This window comes from Apiospora phragmitis (assembly GCF_038363925.1).
Source record: "Apiospora phragmitis strain CBS 135458 chromosome Unknown utg000002l:1.0-5516284.0:1.0-5523493.0, whole genome shotgun sequence".
NCBI classification, from domain to species: Eukaryota; Fungi; Ascomycota; class Sordariomycetes; order Amphisphaeriales; family Apiosporaceae; genus Apiospora; species Apiospora phragmitis.
Window position 1 is genome coordinate 2,402,798 of NW_027117400.1, and position 18,917 is coordinate 2,421,714.

Here is an 18,917-nt window from a genome sequence, read left to right on the forward strand (position 1 = left end):
TAGGCAAGGGGATGACTTGACTGCCGCAGCGTACGCGCAGACGAAGGTTGCTGATATAGGCAGGGCACACTAAGCAATACAAAGCCAATCGATAGGAGACGAATAAGCGTCGCATGGTTAAGGTTAACCTAGTACATGATATATATATATATAGTTTCAGCTCAAACGGGCACATGAGATGAGGAATCACAGCATTCGGCGGCGTGATTGGTTCGAGTGTCTGTCTTTGTGGCAGATGGGGCACGAAGCCGGCATGAGCCAACCTATTTGTAGACCTTTTCTTTTCGAAACCAACCACTTGCGGTCTGGTGTTGGCTCGTCTAGAGCCGAATCATGTGCAGACGACATGTTTGCGGCAAGAACAACCGAGATATTCTCCCTGTTTGAATCAATAGATATTGTGTTTATTCTACTGTAGATGTGGAATAGAAATAGGCACCTTGTTCCGGCGAATCTGGCGATGATGGGATGGTTGTTTCTGCAAGGGGGTGACATCACCATTCTAGCATGCTATTGATGGCGATCATAGAGGAAACAGGACATGTCCATCTTCGCTCTGTGAAGAATCCGAAAGCCTATACAGAAAGTTGCGGCTTTATAGTTCAAGCCGAACTGATTCGTGCTGTGCCGTTGCTGTTCCGGTGTCCACGACGACAGACACAGCCAACGTCTTCCATAAAGCGGCAGTTGGCCACACGATAGACAATCTGCTCTTGGCTTGTCTCTTCCAAGATTACACACAGAGTCGTCTACAGCAGAGACGTTCCTCGGATACTTTCGAGCCTACTGGTAGCCAGCCGCACGTGTCTCACCCTCCCTAAAGAAGAAGAAGAAGAGGCACCATGACGAAGCCCGACAGCGATCTGTCCAGTCCGGTCTCATCCGAGACCACATACGTGATCGATTCCGGCAGGGAGGCCGGCCGGGGATACGGCCACCACCACCATGGCAGGCTTCATAACAAGCCCCACGGTCGGCACCAGGGCCGAGAGCATGGCCGGGGCCCCAACCAGCGGCACTTGAACCAGCTCCATCACTCGGTGGGCTTTTGGGACCGCAGCATGAGCAAGGTCCGCGCCCATGTTATCCAGATGTGGCTTAAGACAGGTGGGTTGGTCGCATCACTGCAGAGTGTGCCCAAAACGAAGGAGAAGAAGAATTCCCTCCCAAGCTCGTTATTGTCAAACCCGAAGTTCTGCTAACGCGCGCACGCGCTCACACGCACCAGTGCTGATTCTTGTCGTTTTCGTCATCTCGATATTGTCTCTGTACTGGGCCGTCCTATTCAAGGCGGAAGAGAACATGAAGAATCTGAAAGTGGCCATCGTCGACTTTGACGGCCAGACGGCACCGTACACCGATATCGACCCCTTCGTGGGGCCCACATTAACGGCGATAGCCCAGGAGCTGGCAAATACCCCGGGGCGGCCATCCCTGGGCTACGAGATCATCGCGGCCTCGGCGTACGACTACGATCCCATGCAGGTCCGCCGCGCCGTCTACGACTTCCACTTCTGGGCCGCCATCGTCGTGCACGCCAACGCCTCGTCCCTGCTCCAGTCGTCGCTCCGCGCCGGCAACGAGTCCTACGATCCCACGGGCGCCGTCCAGACCATCTTCGTCTCGGCCCGGGACCAGAACACCGTCTTCGAGTACGTGCTGCCCCAGTTCGACCAGCTGGAGCGGCAGTTCATGGCCCAATTCGGTCCTGCATGGGCCCAACGGATCGCGACTAACACCTCCATCACCTCGGCCATGATGGCGGCAGTCCCGGCGGCCGTCAACCCTGCCGTCTCCTTCCTCCAGATCGATCTGCGGCCGTTCCAGCCTGCGGCGGCTACGCCAGGCGTGTCCATAGGCTTGATCTATCTCATCATCGTTGCCTTCTTCTCCTTTGCGTTCTTCCTCCCTATCCACACGGTAAGTCGTCTATTTATTCCATAGAAACACATTACCCGTACTATACCACCCCGGTCCAAGTGGTAGCAAGCTTAGCTGACACGCTCGGCGCTGCCTAGAAATATATTACGCCACAGGGCCATCCTCCGCTGCACTTCTGGCAATTTATCATCTGGCGGTTGTTCGCGTCCATCACGTCGTACATATTCGTTTCGCTGGCCTACTCGGTTGTGTCTCTCGCATTCCAGATCCCATTCTCGAACCCGCCGGCGTCGCCCGTGGAGGTGGCCGTCAACGCGACGGCGTACGGGCGGGGCTCGTTCGTGGTGTACTGGATGCTGAACTTCGTCGGGATGATCGCGCTGGGCACGTCGTGCGAGAACGTGGCGATGATCCTGGGCCAGCCCTGGACGGCGCTCTGGCTCATCTTCTGGGTCATCACCAACGTGTCGACGGCCTTCTACTCGATCGACCTGGCGCCGCGCTTCTTCCGCTGGGGCTACGCCTGGCCGCTGCACAACATCGTCGAGGCCTCGCGCCAGATCCTGTTCGACCTGCACCCGCGCATCGGTCTCAACTTCGGCGTCCTCTTCACCTGGGTGGCCGTCAACATCACCCTGTTCCCGCTCTGCTGCTACTTCATGCGCTGGAAGATGGAGGGGGCGCAGCGCAGCGCCGAGCGCAACAAGGACCGGTACGTGGTCCAGACCTTCGACGGCGCAAGGGAGTACTCCAAGAAGGAGGGGGACAACCCGCCGATAAGGAAGCGCGGCTTCATGAGAGGCATGTGAGGATTTAATATCTTGGGCTCTTTTTGGCGGAATCGTGAAAATTGGGAAGTTGTAAACGAAGTTGGCAAGTAACAGGCAAGGGTATGATTAATTACGTTACCATATCTATATACCCCCTAATTGATAGCAGCGAAAATGACTGTGCTACGTGTCCATCTTACGCTCTGGTATAAAGTCTATTACGAGAAAATTCTGCTACGTACGGCCATATCCTGCTGAATACTAGGAACCCCGTCCGGGTTATCTTGAGAAGCCATGACTTAGGGTAGATATGTATGCATCGTCTTTTTTGGCGGCTTGTTGTTCTCAAGGAACTCTGACAGACTACTCTACAACATCGCAAGGTCGGACAGACGCCATTGCCACACAATAGGAAATACCTTCACCCAGCAAGACCCAAGCTCAAACCTCGGGCATGCCAAAGACAAGGAGTGCATATCAAGTTGTTTGGACTTGGTTCGTGGCGGTAATGCGACTGGCCTGGTGACCTTTTGCCATGAAGCTGATGCGGCCGGCGGCCAGCCGATGTTGACGGTCTTCTCTCAACCGCAACACGGCAGGTTTTCAGGAGTAAGGGTTGCTGTTGAGCGTGGCGTGAACAGTTACTCACTTGGGTGATTGATCAATGACTAGAAACAGCGGACTACCTACACCATCAATATTGCCCGTCATTTCAACCCCACATCTCGTGCTTCATGCTTGATAGCCAAAGGGACTGGTTTGGCTATTCGTTCAAGGTGATGCGCACGTAATCGTGCCCATCCTCATATCAGCCGGCGTTGGCCCACGTAGCCGTCGCATACTCCCAGTAAGTCGGACACCACGACGCGAACTCCCAATCGATAATGACTAGCGTCCCGTCGGTTCCGTCGGGCTGCACCATGATGTTCTTCCGCTGGAAATCGTTGTGGGTGAAGACGGGGGCGCCGTTGCCGCGGAGGTGAGTGGGGAGGACGTGTTGGTAATACCGGAGCTTGTGGGCCATCCGCTCGCCTGTTTCGAAGGAGTATGTCCGGACGATGGCGTCAATGAATTCGTCCTCGGTTGCAAACGATGTCTTGACGACTTCGCTGGCCCCCACAGTGGCTGAGAACATATCATCGAGCGGCGGTCCGCCCATGATGTTGCCGACGTAGCCCGGGTGCGGTAGTTGCCGGAGTTGGTCGAAGTAGGCCCGAAGGGTCCTGGCGATGGCGGTCTTGCGAGCCTGGTCTAGGCTACCCCATAGAGTCATGAGCGTCTCGCCTGGCACATGTTGCATAAGGATATATGTGATGACATATTGCCCCTCTGGCCGTTGGTAGATGGCGTAGACCTTGGGGATTGGTACGGTGGTAGACTTTGTCACGTATAGCATGTTATGAGCCTCGATAGGGTCGACACGAAAGCCAAACTTCATGACATACTTCTCTTGAAACCTTGCGAGGCGGGTGCTGCTGGGAAAGTCTAAGTCATTGAGCAAGACTTCAGACCCATCGAGATCATTGGGGGTCGGTAGAGGATTGGGATAGCCATGAGATTGGTCCTCGAATAGGATCTCGTATGGCGCTGTGTCTGTGTCTGTGTCTGTGTCTGTGTCGGGCATCATGTAATTCACCTTAAGTGGCAACTTGTTGCTGAGAATTGGGAAGGTTCCTGTTGTCCGTGAGTTACTGGGAAAGTTGAGGTGCAGTGTTGTTTGCTTGGAATCTTAGGATGTTGGCGCTACTAAGCGCCGAAGTGGTGCTGTAATTCTATGTGGGGGCCATTCCAAAACTCACGAACTCCGCCAACGGGCGGCGGCACCGCCTTCTTGATGATTATCGTGAGAACGCATAGCCTGGAATGATCACCAACAATACCGGGGGAACAGGCACCACAAGGCCTTGTGAGGTCTAATATAGCCGCTGGGACTCATGTTGTTTAACTTGTGATGGGATGAGTTGAGACAGGAGTGCGTGATTAGAACCAACTCCGCCGTAGACAACTCTGGCTTACACCTCCCTCCTTCTGGTTGTTAAAGATATATTGGTAACTTGACTACAGTATATATATACGGAATATCTCCTCATCTTTGTATTCAAATTCCAAGTCATCACTCTTTATCTACAGTCTGGAATACACTCTAGTTGCTATAACCATCTCAGTACACCATACCCTCACAGTCCCCCGTATCACGAAAAACACATAAATCCTTGTCTTCCATTCTATACATTCTTATTCCAATATGTCTTACTATCATTTCTATCTCGTCGAGTACCTGGGAGCCCCACGAAATCATCATGCCATCTGGGTGACAACCGAAACGAATGGGGATGGATCTCAGTTCCACGTCACAGGTGACATCCAGAGAGGAATGGACTTCGAGGCACGACCAATTTCCCAGGACCCTCGCAAGTCCCAAAGTTTCGTGTCGAGGTCGCTGTTGGGACAGATCAAGGCTGAGGACCTTGCTCTCGTCGAATCTATCTGCCGCGCCAACCCTCCTCCCGCGAAGCAGTCTAACGGGGGGGCAAAAAATCGACAAAACCAAGCCTTTCCGACGCTGCCAGGAGTGGACAAAAGAGAAGATTGATACCCTTAGGGCGCAAGGCATTCTCCTGGATAGTGGCTCATGAGTGCTGCTAGAAGAACGGAGGAACCAGAGTGTAATCTCGATTGGTACTGGAATACGCATTATCTAAGACGGCAGCGTGAGGACGACGACGCAATGTATGAACGGTCCTAGCAGGGTGGTCTTGGTTGCGCAATGGCGGCGGGACTGTAAAATATTACCTGCCCCCTGGAAAAAAGGGGCTAAACGTCCAAACCTTAATGAGACTACGCAGATGACAAATATTGGCAAGTCCACATATCTGGTCAAAGTACTAACAATTACTGTTCCCATGGCCATTTCCTCCTCGGTCCGGAGACTCACTCGCCTGGTTCAGCTATTTTAATTAACATCCACTTTCATTGGAAAAGGGTAGGCTGAGAATGACCAGAATCCTTCAGATCAGGATGATGCAAGTCATCTCGCCAATGCAGCTCATCGAGAGTTTGGCGACCTGGTACGACCAATCGGGGTCTGTCATGTAGCCGACCGTCACTCTAGGCGGGCCGCCGCGGCAGCGCAAGCACTATCAGCCCCAAATGTGCCATGTCAGTTAATATCCCGACTGGTATCCGCCTGAGATGGCTCGCACTCACGTGAGCCCAACGGAAAAGGTCAAAGCTATGCCTAGCTTCCTCCTTAACGGCATGTTGAGGCCCTAAACAACCCGTTGTGGAAGTCACAGGATGCATATGTCTGAGACGAGGCTGAAAGAAATGACGGCCATGCTTAGGTGGTGTACGTTATAGCAAACACCGGGCACCCTCTTGTCCCATGTCCTCTGGAAGGGAACGCATATAAGATTACCAGCAACGCTCGTTGCAAGGTGAACAAGAGGTTTACCCATATCAGCACCTGGCATGCCCACTACCGCGAAAACAATTGTCAGTGAGCTGAGTTTGAAGAAGACGCAGTGTTATTCTGCTTTCTTACGGAAAAGACTCCGCGAGTGCCTTGAGGAGCGAATATGCGAATCCACTGTAGGATAATAGCGCATTTAACGAGGGCTAGTGTGATTGTATAAAATGTAGCGACTAATTGTAGATCTTAACGGAGTTGAGTTGTCTTTCCCTGCGATTGAGTGGTGGCATACGACTTACGTATTGAACTTCCGAGGCAGCTCTTAGGGTGACATCCCACGAGTGTACGAAGAGCCCCGACGGTGTAGGTGAGGTGGTATACGCGATAGATATAAAATATCCCGATCCCATCCGAAGAGTTCGTCTACAAGGGGCAGCGCAATCTCAAAGACACGGTGCTGGTGCTGAACACCTGGACTATCCTTCAGGACTTTGGTAATCAAATAATTCATGAATGTCAGGTCTTCATAGCAGCCAGCAGTCCCAATGATGGCCTTCCGGGGTTCGCTTCGCGACAATCGCCAATCCCATTTTCACCATCCTCGTCTGCCGGTCACTTCAGCTCCGCAGCTGTAAATGTATAAATAACCCTTCGCCTACCGCGATCACCTTTTAAGTTTATCATCTAACTATTGGAAACCAAAAAAAACCTGCTTTACCAGTATCAATGCCGAATCGCCGCCCACGAAGGCCAAAACCTTGATCATCATGCCCATCTTCAGTTCCTTCTCCATCCGTTGTGCTATCTGCCCCGAGCCCCAGGCCCCTTGCTGCATCCTGTGGCCACCAACCCAGACTGAACAGCCACCCCGCAAAAGCGGCTTGACGTCCTCGGTCGCTCATAACACTCATTCCTTCCGGTATAAGTCATAGTAAAACCCAATCTTATTGTTAATGTAGAAGGAATACTAGCTTAGCATCACACTTTCACGAACGTAGATACGGTAGTGTTTTTGGAGTCCATTCCATGGATATGTATTTGTATGTACAGCTATATCAATATAGACAAAAAAGTCATAAAATCGTAACTCGTGCTGGCTTCTTTTCCTTTGCGTATAGGAATCCTACAAGGAGGCATCACACCAAAGCTCCAGCACGGTTGTTCTTCGCCCATGCCGCTCTTCTCCATGGGCTGCCGTCGTCGCCGCAACGGAACAAGGCGTTTAGCAAGTGAAGACCTTTGGGCCCGGGTTACTGTAGCTGGTGGGGACGGGGTAGTAGAGGTTGAACTTGATGCCGGGGTCGGTGGGGCTGTAGGCGCCGGGGAAGGAGACGCCGGTAGGGGTGCTGGAGCCGCCGCCCTCGACCTTGATCTGGGCGCAGCTGAGGTAGAACTGGGCGCCGCCCTCCTGGCCGGCCGAGTGCAGGGCGATGTGCTCGACGCGGAGCAGGTAGTTGCCGTCGGCGACGCAGGGTGGGATGGTGGCCGAGACCTCGCGGGCGCCGTCCGAGGGCCAGGTGAGGCCGCTCTGGGCGAAGTTGGGGCCGTCCTCGTAGATCTTGAACCAGACGTCGCCGCTGCCGTCGAAATCGGCGGCGCTCTTGCCGTCGGGCGCCTTGGCCATGTAGAAGGCCATGGGGCCCGGGTGGCCGATGCTGCTGCCGACCTTGAAGCCGACCTTGTCGCCGGCCTTGACCGACATGGTCTTGGCGCCCTCGCTGCCTGGCGCGGCCTGGTAGCAGCGGATGGCGTCGGACTTGACGTCCTCGACGGGGCCGTTGGACTGGAAGTTGGTCGTCTTGCGGACGTACTCCCAGTCCTTGGTGGTCTCGCCGTTGTAGACCAGGGCAGGGAAGGTGTAGTGGGCCGAGACGGCCGAGGCGAGCAGAGTGAGGGCAGCGAAGGACTTCATGGTGTCGGTGTTTGTTAAGAAGCGATTGTGGTGTACTACTAAAAGTTTGAAAGAGAGACTGAAGCAGTGAATGAGTGTGGTCTGGAGCTTGGTGGTGTGTGGTGTTTACTAGTGATCAAAAACCAAACAGACTGCGAGGGCAACATGCTCTTATACCTACTACATACTACATGCCGAGAGTGATGACCCCCCCTAAAGATATGAGGCTCACAGTCTCCATCCCAGTATCCATCCCATGCCGCCTCGGGATAACGCAAACAGCACGGTCGTCGGTCACCAAAGCTGGTATGGATGGCTGCCGTGGACCGAAACTATCCCAGCGTCGATAATTCCACCACTCAGGTTCTTGGGTCGAACGGCATGTAGATTAATTCCGCTGTGTGTTGTGTCGCATTCAAGCGCCGAGTCCAGATTTGCTGTGGGGGCATACCTGCAAAGTCGTCGATCATGAAACATGATGAGTTTGGATGTAATTAATCGCAGGCGCGCTCCTTCGCCGCCAAGCATAACGCGACAGGTATTGCCGATGTAATGAGGCAGGGACTGGCGCTCCTACAACCTTTCATGCCCACCACTTCGGTTCACGTCAAACGGCCGAAGTCCAAACCCACACGTTCGTCCCTTCGTGATCTCAGGATTCCTGGCAATCTGAGGCGACATCCCCCCACACCTTGACGTCTGTTATTGGGCGACAGTGAGTATTTGCCTGACTTGCAGGACCCAATTATCCAATCTATTCGGTGATGAGAATGGGTGCAGGATGCGACAACAACCACAACAGCCCCGGAGGCGGCTCAAGAAAGCCTCGAAAGCGTTGCATCGAAATGCAACCGTCGCCCACTGCCGCACAGAGGTAAGGATCGGCAGTCAAAAATAGAGGGCCACTAGGTTAACGGAAACTTGGCGATCAGAGCCGCCCGACTGGGTTCTGACGACTTTCCCCTTTCTGCATCACTCCTTCTAATTGGGGCTCATGACAGCGACGGTGAAATCCCACCTATCACTTGCATACTGGTTTCGACTCGTGGGTGCTTGTCTAACAGTACGTCGCCCGAACCGTACCTTGCAGTCTGCAGCCTTGAAACACTGTCCTCGGCAGCGCATGTGCGTGCGTGCCACAATCATTCATGGCAATATGATGATTCAACTTCACATCGTACGACGGCGGGTTGCCGCATGGAACAAGCAAAGAATTGGGAGGGGGTGTTTTGATCCGCCACGACCGCGGCCACTTGCAAAACGCAGCAACGGCAATGGATTATGGGGGGCCTCAGAGCCTCATTGTGGGCGATGTCTGTCGAGGGTGAGATCGAAAGTGGTTTGATTAATCAGAGTCAAGATGAAGACCAGACTTCGGATGACAGCAGAATGCTTACCCAATCATATGTTCATCTTGACTATGACGTCGTACTATTGCCGAAAGCTCGTTGTGAGGGAGGATGTCTGAACGCTCCTGGAGTTTCAGCTGGTTCCGACCTGTGAAGAGTTTTCCATCGTCGGTGTCATTATCAATGTCGATGCCGACGATGAAGGCAATATTCGACCTACATGCTTGTAGATCTAGGTCAATTCGGATTGGATCCTTCACCAAAGGATAAAAATAGAGGACTCTCAAATTAGCACGACGACATTCGGGAACCTACAGAGTATTGCCACGGATAAGCTCACATATATCGAATCTGTAGGCAAAACTGAAATTGGAGGCTGTACAGTAAAGCGTGGTTTATATGATATGATACATGGATATATGTATTTATTGCATGTACACACCCGACGTTACTTTCGGGTAAAACGCATGCTGATTTGACCCGGGTAGGTGTCCTTGCAGCTTGAGACGACTGGAGGCCTTTCAAATACATCGACAGAGGCAGCAGATTCTCTCCCCGCAGGTCCAAAGCATTGTATCTCAATCGATGCTCTGGGGCTGAGACCAGTTCTCCCAATTACCAAGTCTATTTCCTACGGCAGCCTTCGGTGCCAGGCTGTCAAGGTCGGTACTCGTCTGCCCAGGACGGCCAATACGACGCCTCATTGCAGGCATAAAGTTTGGTCAGCGCCCATCTACCGGTGTGAGATCTCGAGAGCCGCCTCCCAAGCAAGCCAAGTATTGCAAACTTGCCAACGACTTATTGTTCAAGGCGACCGGCAGTATGCGGCCTGGCTTGCCCAGTCAGTTTTCTAGAAATGGCCACTACGCCAGATGCTGGGCCTCTTGGAAGATAGCAACATACATCTTACATTGCTGATTCCACGGACCACGAGGGACGAGGGGATTCGTTTCCCAAGAGGAACCAAGAGGACAAGCACAGAAGTACACGAGGAAAATCCAAGATAGCGGAGGCAAGGGCGGGCTGTTCAGGCAGGTGAGTGGCGTTCGTTGAGTGACCTTGGCGTCGCTTGGCATGCCACGATCATCTCTCGACTTTGTAGCAAAACGACTGGCGACTGGGTGAAGAGTCGTCTTGGTCCCTTCATGCGGACTGACGGACTATTCGGGGCCTTAATTCATTCGACCGAAAATAGAAGCCCGTCAGTTCCTATGTGGCAGTTGAGAATATCGTCGCTTCTTCGAGTGAGACAACAACAAGGCTTGAGTGCTGCTCTGAGCAAAGAGCTTAGTTGTGGGAAAGCAAATATGGGGCATAAACCAGGGCGGCACTGCAGAAACCAAAAGCAACGGGCCTGCAGCCCGGTGTTCTCCATTGCTTACATACATAGATGCGCGTGCGCAGACTTTACTGCGGCTGACAAATTTCCGCTCGTCCTTTGCACGCCATGATGGAGCGGGTCGCTTCTCCTTCTTCTTTACGATGCGCGAGGCCCCCGAGCTGAAGGGGGAGACTATGGAGAAGTCCCGCCAAGGCTGCACTTGATCTACACCCAGTGGCCTGGTTGTTTAAAGCAATATATCCGCTGTCTTCATTCACGATCCCGCCAATCCTACTGGTGCTCCTGACCCAGCGACCTGGCTCCTCCAGGCAGGTTTCTCGTTTAGAGCTCGAGTTCTAGACCATGGCATTGGGGGTGAGCGGACGCTTGGCACCAATTAGCGTGGGTGAAATGTACGAACAGTTGAACCCCAGAGCCTTGGCATGCAACAACGGCATGAGACCAATGAGATAGGGCCTTGTCAACTATACCTTCTTCGGGGCGCCAGTCCGACTGCTGCATTTCTTTCTACAGTAGCTTGCCTCCCCGCAAAGTCAAACGCTCGCTCCCTATGTGGAACTTTCCCCCAGATTCTCATTATCGCAGACACGATTAGTGAGACGGCTGGATCATGGGCTAGCGATGACTGCTGACCACCAAGTTAAAGAAGAGATAGACGAGGGCGACATATAATATTGCATCTTTCAGGTGGTGCTTGCTTCCGCGGCTGCTGATTGGACTGCAGATTATCGATATTAGATCAACCATGGGGTTAAGGGGGAGTAGGACATGAGAAGCGATGGCGCAAGGGAGAAGTATGCTTCCTTTTCTAATTTATGCAGTGAAGCCGGACTACGAAAGTACAAGATCCAAGGCACCAGGGGGTACACAACATATTGATTATCGGTATCCCCCCTGCCCCCTGCCCCCTACCTGGCAGTATGCATGTCTTTGGTTCACGAAGCTGTGCAATGTGCAACCCCAAAGTGCCAATATTCGGTACGTATCCTGCAATGGTCTATGTTACGGTGTCTAGCCACTTGCCTGGGTCTCATCGGTTCTAGAAAACCTGGGGCATGAGTCGGAGTATTTGTTCGGACGAAGGGCCACGACGACAGGAGCTAGATAATATGCTATGCTGCCCCCTGGTACTAGATATAAAGAGGCTGCAGCATTCAGTCGCTTCTTGTCACACAAAGGTAAGACATCCAGGAACGACACGGTTGTTGCTGGGTTTCCTTCTTCTTTCCCGTGTTCACTGAGACAACTTAAATAGCGTCCAGGCCGTAAACACCCCCACCAAAGTTTTCAGTTCGCAAGGGGCAGATATACTACCATCTTCTACTCCAGTCATTTCGTTTGAACAATATCCCCTTCGAGATGACTGTTCACGATGATGTCGACTTTTCGGGCGGCTCTAAGACCCCTAGCGAGTCGAAAGAAGGGGTCGAAGTCGGCATGATCGAGAACACAGCAGCAGCAGCAGGGAGCGGTGCGCCCTTCGACACGGGCGCGACCAAGCGGCTGATCCGCAAGATCGACTGGGCCCTGATCCCCTTCCTGGCGCTGCTCTACCTGCTGAGCTTCCTGGACCGCACCAACATCGGCAACGCGCGCCTCGCGGGGCTCGAGAAGTCCTGGGCATGGACCCCAAGGGCCTCGACTACAACATCGCCCTCAGCGTCTTCTTCCCCTGGTACGTCGCCGCCGAGATCCCCTCCAACCTCGCCATGAAGCGCTTCCGCCCCTCGGTCTGGATCCCGGCCATCATGGTCGCCTGGGCCGTCTGCTGCACCCTCATGGGCCTCGTCCACAACTACGCCGGCCTCCTCGCTTGCCGCATGGCTCTGGGCATCGCTGAGGGTGGTTTGTTTCCGGGTATCACCTACTAGTAAGTATATAGACGAACCTTTTCCCTCCCCCCTTTCAGCGTGTCCGGTTCATTCTAATATGTGTCTGTGTGTGTCTCTCTATAGTATCACGCTGTGGTACAGGCGTCATGAGTGCGGCCTCCGAATGGCCATCTTCTTCTCCGCTGCCACTGCGGCTGGTGCGTTCGGCGGCCTGTTGGCACGCGGTATTGTGGAACTGGACGGCCGGGCGAATCTCGGTGGATGGGCGTGGATTTTCATCATCGAGGGAATCATCACCTCCATCGTGGGTAAGTTGCACCATCAATAGTCTGGTCGATCTTGTTAGCCCCTGAGTGCTCTGCTAACGTGGCGGCGACCTCTGGTGAAGCCATTGCCGCTTTCTTCATCATGAACGACTATCCGGACACGGCCAAGTTCCTGACTGCCACGGAAAAGACGGAGGTGATGCGGCGCCTCGAGGAGGATCGTTCATCCTGGCGGATGAGTTCCACCTACGGTACTTCTGGGACGCGGTCCAGGACTGGAAGATATGGGTGCACATGTTCATCACCATCGGCATCTACACGCCGCTGTACTCCTTCTCGCTCTTCCTGCCCACCATCATCTCCAGCCTGGGCTTCACCAACGACAAGACGGCGCAGCTGATGACGGTGCCGCCCTACATCGCGGCGTGCATCTGCTGCATCGGCGGGGGCTACCTGGCGGACCGCCACGGCCAGCGCGGCATCTACATGATCTTCTTCAACTGCGTCGCCATCTTCGGCTTCATCCTGCAGATCGCCTCGGCCAACAACGCCCTTAAGTACGCCGGCACCTTCTTCACCGCCATGGGCATCTACCCCAACGTGCCCCAGGGCGTCGCCTGGAACGGCAACAACATTGGCGGCTCGACAAAGCGGGGTGTTGGCATCGGTAAGCACATACATACATACATACCCCTATTCATTCTTATAACCCTCTGCACCGATCGATATAACAACACTTGCTAACACCTACTTACTATCATCTCTTTTCAGCCATGCACGTCGGTTTCGGCAACCTGGGCGGCGTCATCGCCGGCTTCCTCTACCGCGCCAAGGACAAGCCCATGTACTACCCCGGCCACGACACCCTCATCGCCACCGAGACCATGTCGCTGGTCCTCTGCGTCTTCATGACCCTCTACCTCCGCCGCGAGAACGTGCGCCGCGACCGCGAGCACAAGGCGCCCTCGGAGTACACGACCGAGGAGCGGCTGCTGGAGCGCGAGAAGGGCGATGGCGCTTCGTACTTCCGGTACACGATCTAGCTCAGTACTTAGAAAGGCTTATCTGTCCATTGTTTGGGAGGATCTTTGGTTGATGGAAGTGAGTATGAAGTTAGTTATTTAAGACTTATAAATATAATAATGATGACAGCCTAGGAGTATCGGGAGTTTTGGGGGGTCGATCGAGCTGGTGGTCGCACATATATACACCGGTAAATATATATTGGACGGGGATGGCATAGAAAGGGGCCAGGCAGGTAGCTGATATATACAGAAACGAGTCAGGTCGGTGGGTTGATATTGGGATTATGTCATGGGCTTACCCCTTGGCTTGCATCATTATATGTTATACAAAACACAATCTGCGCGTCTATCTGCTCGTACATGGCTAGCAACATTAAACAGAGCAGCAGCTGCCTTAGACAGAATACCCGAAGTTTGGATGACGTGCATGTTGATATGTATGGTGTTGAAAAAGAATGCTGTCTTGAAAATTGACGAAGTCTATAGACTTCCCAAAAGCAAACCTCAAGCGATTAGAGGGTACATACATACATGTCGATAGTAGTAGTAGTAGAATTTCCCCAGCCCTTTTTCTTCAAGAAGAAGCCCTCTTCTTGAGCCCAATCTCCAAGCCCAATGGCTTCCTCAGGAACCCCTCCCGCGTCTCCATGACCCCCTGCCGCAGGACGACGTCGTACCGCCGCGCCCACGTCGCGCAGATCATCTTCATCTCCATCTCGGCGACGTTGCGGCCCACGCAGGCGCGCGGGCCGTGGCTGAAGGGGATGAAGGCGTTGCGCTGGCGCGGTGTGATGCCGCCGCCGTTGGCCTCGAGCCAGCGCTCCGGGCGGAACTCGTCGGCGTCGGGGCCCCAGATCTCGCGCGAGTGGTGGATCGTGTACGTCGGCACGCTGAGGACGGTGCCGGGCTGGAAGTGGTGGCCGCACAGGTCCACGCCCGGGGATCCGGGGGAGCCGGGGGGCACCTCGCGCGGTAGGCCGATGCCCGAGGTCGAGTGGTGGCGCAGCGTCTCGTTGATGACGGCCTCGAGGTATGGCAGGTTCTTGACCGCGTCGAACGTGGGGGCGGCGGTGCCCTCGGGGATGGCCGCATCTAGCTCCGCCTGCAGCTTCGGCAGCACGCCCGGGGTCCGGGCCACGTGGTAGAGCAGGGCGCAGGACGAATTGCTGGTGGTGTCGCTGCCGGCGATCAGCTGCGTCAGCGCCTCAGCCGTGAGCTCTTCGAAGCCCAGGGGCTCCCCCTTCTCGTCCCGGGCTTCTTGCAGCCGCCCCAGCAAGTCGGTGCGTTGCACATCGGGCGGGTTCTCCAGCCGATTCTTCACCCGCGCTATGGCGATACCCGCCAGGTTCTCAACGGCGGTCATTCCCTGGGTGAAAAAGGGGTCCGGGAGCCAGCTGGCATACGGCTTCAGCTCCGGCAGTGTACCCAAGGTGGCTGATACCTCTCCGCGGCGGTTCAGGATCTGTACGGCGGGCGCGTAGATGGACGGCTTATCAAGTTGCATACGGACCTCGGCGATGTCGGCTCCCGCCTCCAGCATGCCAAACGGAGCACCAAAGGCGAGATCACCGATAGTGTCAAACGCTACATAGCTGTGTGTTCCTTCGTATTAGCACCCATTATACGATTTTGATCCACAAGACCAAGACTGTCAGCACTGATATAGGGCACCACTGGCTTACTTGAACCACTCAAGACAATCGACTTGGGCATAGCCGTCAGACTGCGGCGCCTTCGAGGCAATCTCGTCCCACTTCTTGACGAACGTCTCCAAGTTTTGGTGGATGTACGGCTCGAATTGCACGACTGATTTCGGGGGCAAACGTGTGCGATATGATCTTCCTCTTCCGCGAGTGTTCTGCACGGTTCCGCGTGTTGAAGAGACCGCGGCGGATGGAGACGAATGCATCGTAGAACGAACTGGGAAAATTGTTAGCCGCCTGCCGTCAACATGTCACATCATTTGAGCTGTCCCCGCGTAGCGTAGGCTTACGATTTCAAGAAGCCGTTCCCATGCCCGTAAATGACCGAGATGGCCTCGTCATCCGCAATGCTAACGTGGTTTGGCTGGATCCGGACAACTGGACCGAGTTTCTTGTGGATTTCATCAACACTCAGGTAGCGTCTGCCCCTCCGGCAGGTGTAGAGCAGCCAGAGGTTGCTCCAGGCAGCGGGGAACGGGGCAGGTATGCTTCTCAAGTGACCGAATGTGGTGAAGTAGGGAACTGCATAGTACAGCACAAGAGACAAGGGCAACAGGGCAAGAGCCCAGGGAGAGAAAAACAGGTGTATCAGCGCCATGCTGAGTTGCTCCGGTTGAGCTTCAGGCCGTGTTGACACCCTGAGGACCGACCTTCTGCAGTTTGTTGGCAGGCACGTGTTGCGATGACTTGACTTGACTCCACAAGTGATCCAAATAAGGTCCTGAGGAGATGAGAAGGAAAATAAGATGCTCGTCTTGCCAAGTGCTAGGATCGAGACACTCTTATACAAATGTTACTCTCTGTCGGCCAATAGTGTCTGTCCCATGGGTGATTACCTGTTTCTCCTGCCCAACGTCCAACCTACATCATGCCCATAATCTGTTGCCGGCATATACCCCTCACATAAAACTCCCGAGCCGTGAGGTGCCTTTCGGCGGTGCTATTCATTTTGCGCTTAATCCAGGGTGTGACCGATGGCGGGCATGCCACTATTGAAGAAGTATGGGGAAAGCTGGGGTAGGTGGTATCGTTAGTTGCAGGTGGAGTGGGGCAAGAACCCAGGAAGTCCCACACCCACCAACCAAGCGATGACGATCGAGCGATCTGCCTAGTCGCGGGCTCGGGATTGACGCCGGCAAATCAAGGCTTGTGAACAGCCGCGAGCAGCAAGAGACAGATCCGCAGCGGAGATTGGCTCATGCCTGTTTACAGATATCTTGCTAGGTTAATGCAGATTCTGAGCACTCGTGATGTAAGTGAGTAGATGGAACTAAATGAGGGGGAGGCTGGAACCGGATGATGGTCCTATCTATTGCAAGTACATATGCACGCACTTATCGATATGCGTCTCATGTCGTTGAGTCACGCCACATTGCATAGGCAAAGCCAGGAGAAAACCTGCTGAATATTAACGAATTGTCTCTTATTTAGGTATATTTGTGTATAGGTCCGTGTTCAAAATCTATATGGGTAGCGTTAAAGGATGACATTGGGTATCTGTGCTAAAATCGACGACAGCAATGGTGTGGAGAACCCCCTAAGCAAGACCAGACAAGCCCGATACCAGCAGCACAAGCGAAAGGAGCAGACCACTTCCCCCTGGTAGCAACGTCGCACCCCCGCTTCCGCCAGTCGGGCTCGACGTTACTCCACCATCGGTTGAAGGCGAGCCCGTTCCCGTGGGGCTTGGCGTCGCACTGGAGCTGGAGACCGGAGTCTCAGTGTTGTTGCCAAAGGACATTAGAGACGACTCGGTCGCCATGTGCTTGATGGGCGCCATGCGGATCTCGTAGTGGTCGAGGTCGTACACCACATACACCGACCGCAGAAACGTGTCGCCAAACCCATACTTCCCGGACTTCGTGTCTTCACACACGCCGACACCCAGCCGGCAGTAGGGCTTGCCGTTCCTCACCGAAGTTTTGCCAGTGCTGGCATCGACGTACGTCACTGCCAGGTCCGAGAAAGGGACCGAGACGTTGACTGGCTTCGTTCCGTTTGCACCCCCAAAGACGAAGTCCAGTGATCCTGGGTGCTTCTTTCCCAGGTCGCAATCAACCTCGTATCGATCACTCCTGGAGTCATATTGGGTACCAATAGACTCTATGAGGACTTGGAATGCTTTTTGGGGAATATGAAGAAATGAGGCACCGAGGTCGAGGTTGGCATGAGTCGGGAACTCGGGTGGCGACGTCGCGTTGAATGTGCCGCTCTTGTTGGTCACGCTCAAGTAATCCCATTGGACGACCGGATCAGTGAACTTCCGCATGATGGGGAGTGTGCTCAGCTCTCCTTCGAACTTGGCCTTATCGTACCCCCCAAAGAGGAGGCTACCGCTTGTCGCATCTAATCACAGTCAGTATCGCAATGTGTGCGGGCAGGGGTCAGTCAACGTACCGACGCCATCCATGTACAAGCTGTACGAACGTCTCTGAATCTTGCCTTGCAGGATGAGTTCGTCCATGATCGTAGGATACTCCCAGCTTTTGCCGTGCGGGCCCGCGTCGGCGCTGATCACTATGTCAGCACGTCTCCTCCAGCTATCCAGGAGATCCAGTATGGGACTTACGGGAAGCCAACGCCGATGATTCCTCGGCTTATTCCGTCCGCCGTCTTGGCCACAGCCATGGTGATATTCTTCAAAACCATGTTGCCGACCTTGAAGTCATCGGCGAAGTATTGGCCTTTGATTTGGGAGCCGTCCACGTAGCTGATTTTGAATTCCGGATACGACGATATGTTGACATAACTCTTCGAGTCGAGGGGCTTGACTACGGAACAAAGTCAGTTCTTCCCGTACGCCATGTGGTTGGTATCCAACATATGTCTCTTACACTCTCCGCCCACGCACGAACTCCAGGGAGCACATGCGCGGGAGCGAAAGCCCACGTCTCGGCGCTGGCTGAATCGACCTTAAGGACCAAATCCTGCGGCGGATTGCCCATGGAGACGTTGACTGTGAATTGCCCATATCTGATGTAGGCGTTGCCCAGTTCCCATGGGACTGTGTCGCGTCGGCTCACTCCTTGGCTGGGGTCGTCGTACTGCCGGACAACGGGGAGCGAAACGAGGCCCGCCACCTCGCTGGCTTGCGCGAAGCCGAGGCAGCATGCGGTCAACAGTGGAATTGATATCATGATGAAGCGATAGCGATAACGATAGCAATGCTGGAAATCCAAAGCTGGGGTTTGCCACGAGTGGTGTGATTAATATAGCCATTCAGCTGGATCCACCCAGCTATCCTAGTCTTCGCTTAGGCACCTATCGTGACGGCCTAGTCAACCGAGCAAGGGGCACAGTAAATGGTCGGTCGACTTAGCCCGATACTTCCTGCCTCTCCGTGGATTCTGTTACTATTAATATGTTGGAAGTGGAAGCCGCAACCCATCGTCGTAAGAATAAAGCTGGTTGCTGCTTCATCGTGAGCCAAAACTCCATATTCATGG

General features: G+C 54.1%; 6 protein-coding genes across 6 annotated transcripts; 3 read left to right on the forward strand and 3 right to left on the reverse strand.

Annotated features, from left to right (window-relative positions):
* Nucleotides 1-842: 842 nt before the first annotated feature.
* PG994_001578 (MNNG and nitrosoguanidine resistance protein) lies at nt 843-2,690 on the forward strand (the record flags this gene model as incomplete). The annotated part of the gene is made up of 3 exons (XM_066852987.1): nt 843-1,111; nt 1,194-1,920; nt 2,019-2,690. 3 exons carry the CDS (start codon nt 843-845, stop codon nt 2,688-2,690), a joined length of 1,668 nt encoding a protein of 555 aa, XP_066721128.1.
* Nucleotides 2,691-3,459: 769 nt separating this feature from the next.
* Nucleotides 3,460-4,275, reverse strand: PG994_001579 (uncharacterized protein; the record flags this gene model as incomplete). The annotated part of the gene is made up of 1 exon (XM_066852988.1): nt 3,460-4,275. The coding sequence occupies one exon, from the start codon at nt 4,273-4,275 to the stop codon at nt 3,460-3,462; it is 816 nt and encodes a 271-aa protein (XP_066721129.1).
* Nucleotides 4,276-4,896: 621 nt separating this feature from the next.
* PG994_001580 (uncharacterized protein) lies at nt 4,897-5,244 on the forward strand (the record flags this gene model as incomplete). Its single annotated transcript, XM_066852989.1, has 1 exon — nt 4,897-5,244. The coding sequence occupies one exon, from the start codon at nt 4,897-4,899 to the stop codon at nt 5,242-5,244; it is 348 nt and encodes a 115-aa protein (XP_066721130.1).
* Nucleotides 5,245-13,516: 8,272 nt separating this feature from the next.
* PG994_001581 (high-affinity nicotinic acid transporter) lies at nt 13,517-13,786 on the forward strand (the record flags this gene model as incomplete). Its single annotated transcript, XM_066852990.1, has 1 exon — nt 13,517-13,786. One exon carries the CDS (start codon nt 13,517-13,519, stop codon nt 13,784-13,786), a length of 270 nt encoding a protein of 89 aa, XP_066721131.1.
* A 556-nt stretch (nt 13,787-14,342) lies between these two features.
* Nucleotides 14,343-16,069, reverse strand: PG994_001582 (uncharacterized protein; the record flags this gene model as incomplete). Its single annotated transcript, XM_066852991.1, has 3 exons — nt 14,343-15,360; nt 15,451-15,708; nt 15,762-16,069. 3 exons carry the CDS (start codon nt 16,067-16,069, stop codon nt 14,343-14,345), a joined length of 1,584 nt encoding a protein of 527 aa, XP_066721132.1.
* Nucleotides 16,070-17,008: 939 nt separating this feature from the next.
* PG994_001583 (aspartic-type endopeptidase) lies at nt 17,009-18,608 on the reverse strand (the record flags this gene model as incomplete). Its single annotated transcript, XM_066852992.1, has 4 exons — nt 17,009-17,817; nt 17,869-17,981; nt 18,041-18,242; nt 18,323-18,608. 4 exons carry the CDS (start codon nt 18,606-18,608, stop codon nt 17,009-17,011), a joined length of 1,410 nt encoding a protein of 469 aa, XP_066721133.1.
* Between the last annotated feature and the right edge of the window lie 309 nt (nt 18,609-18,917).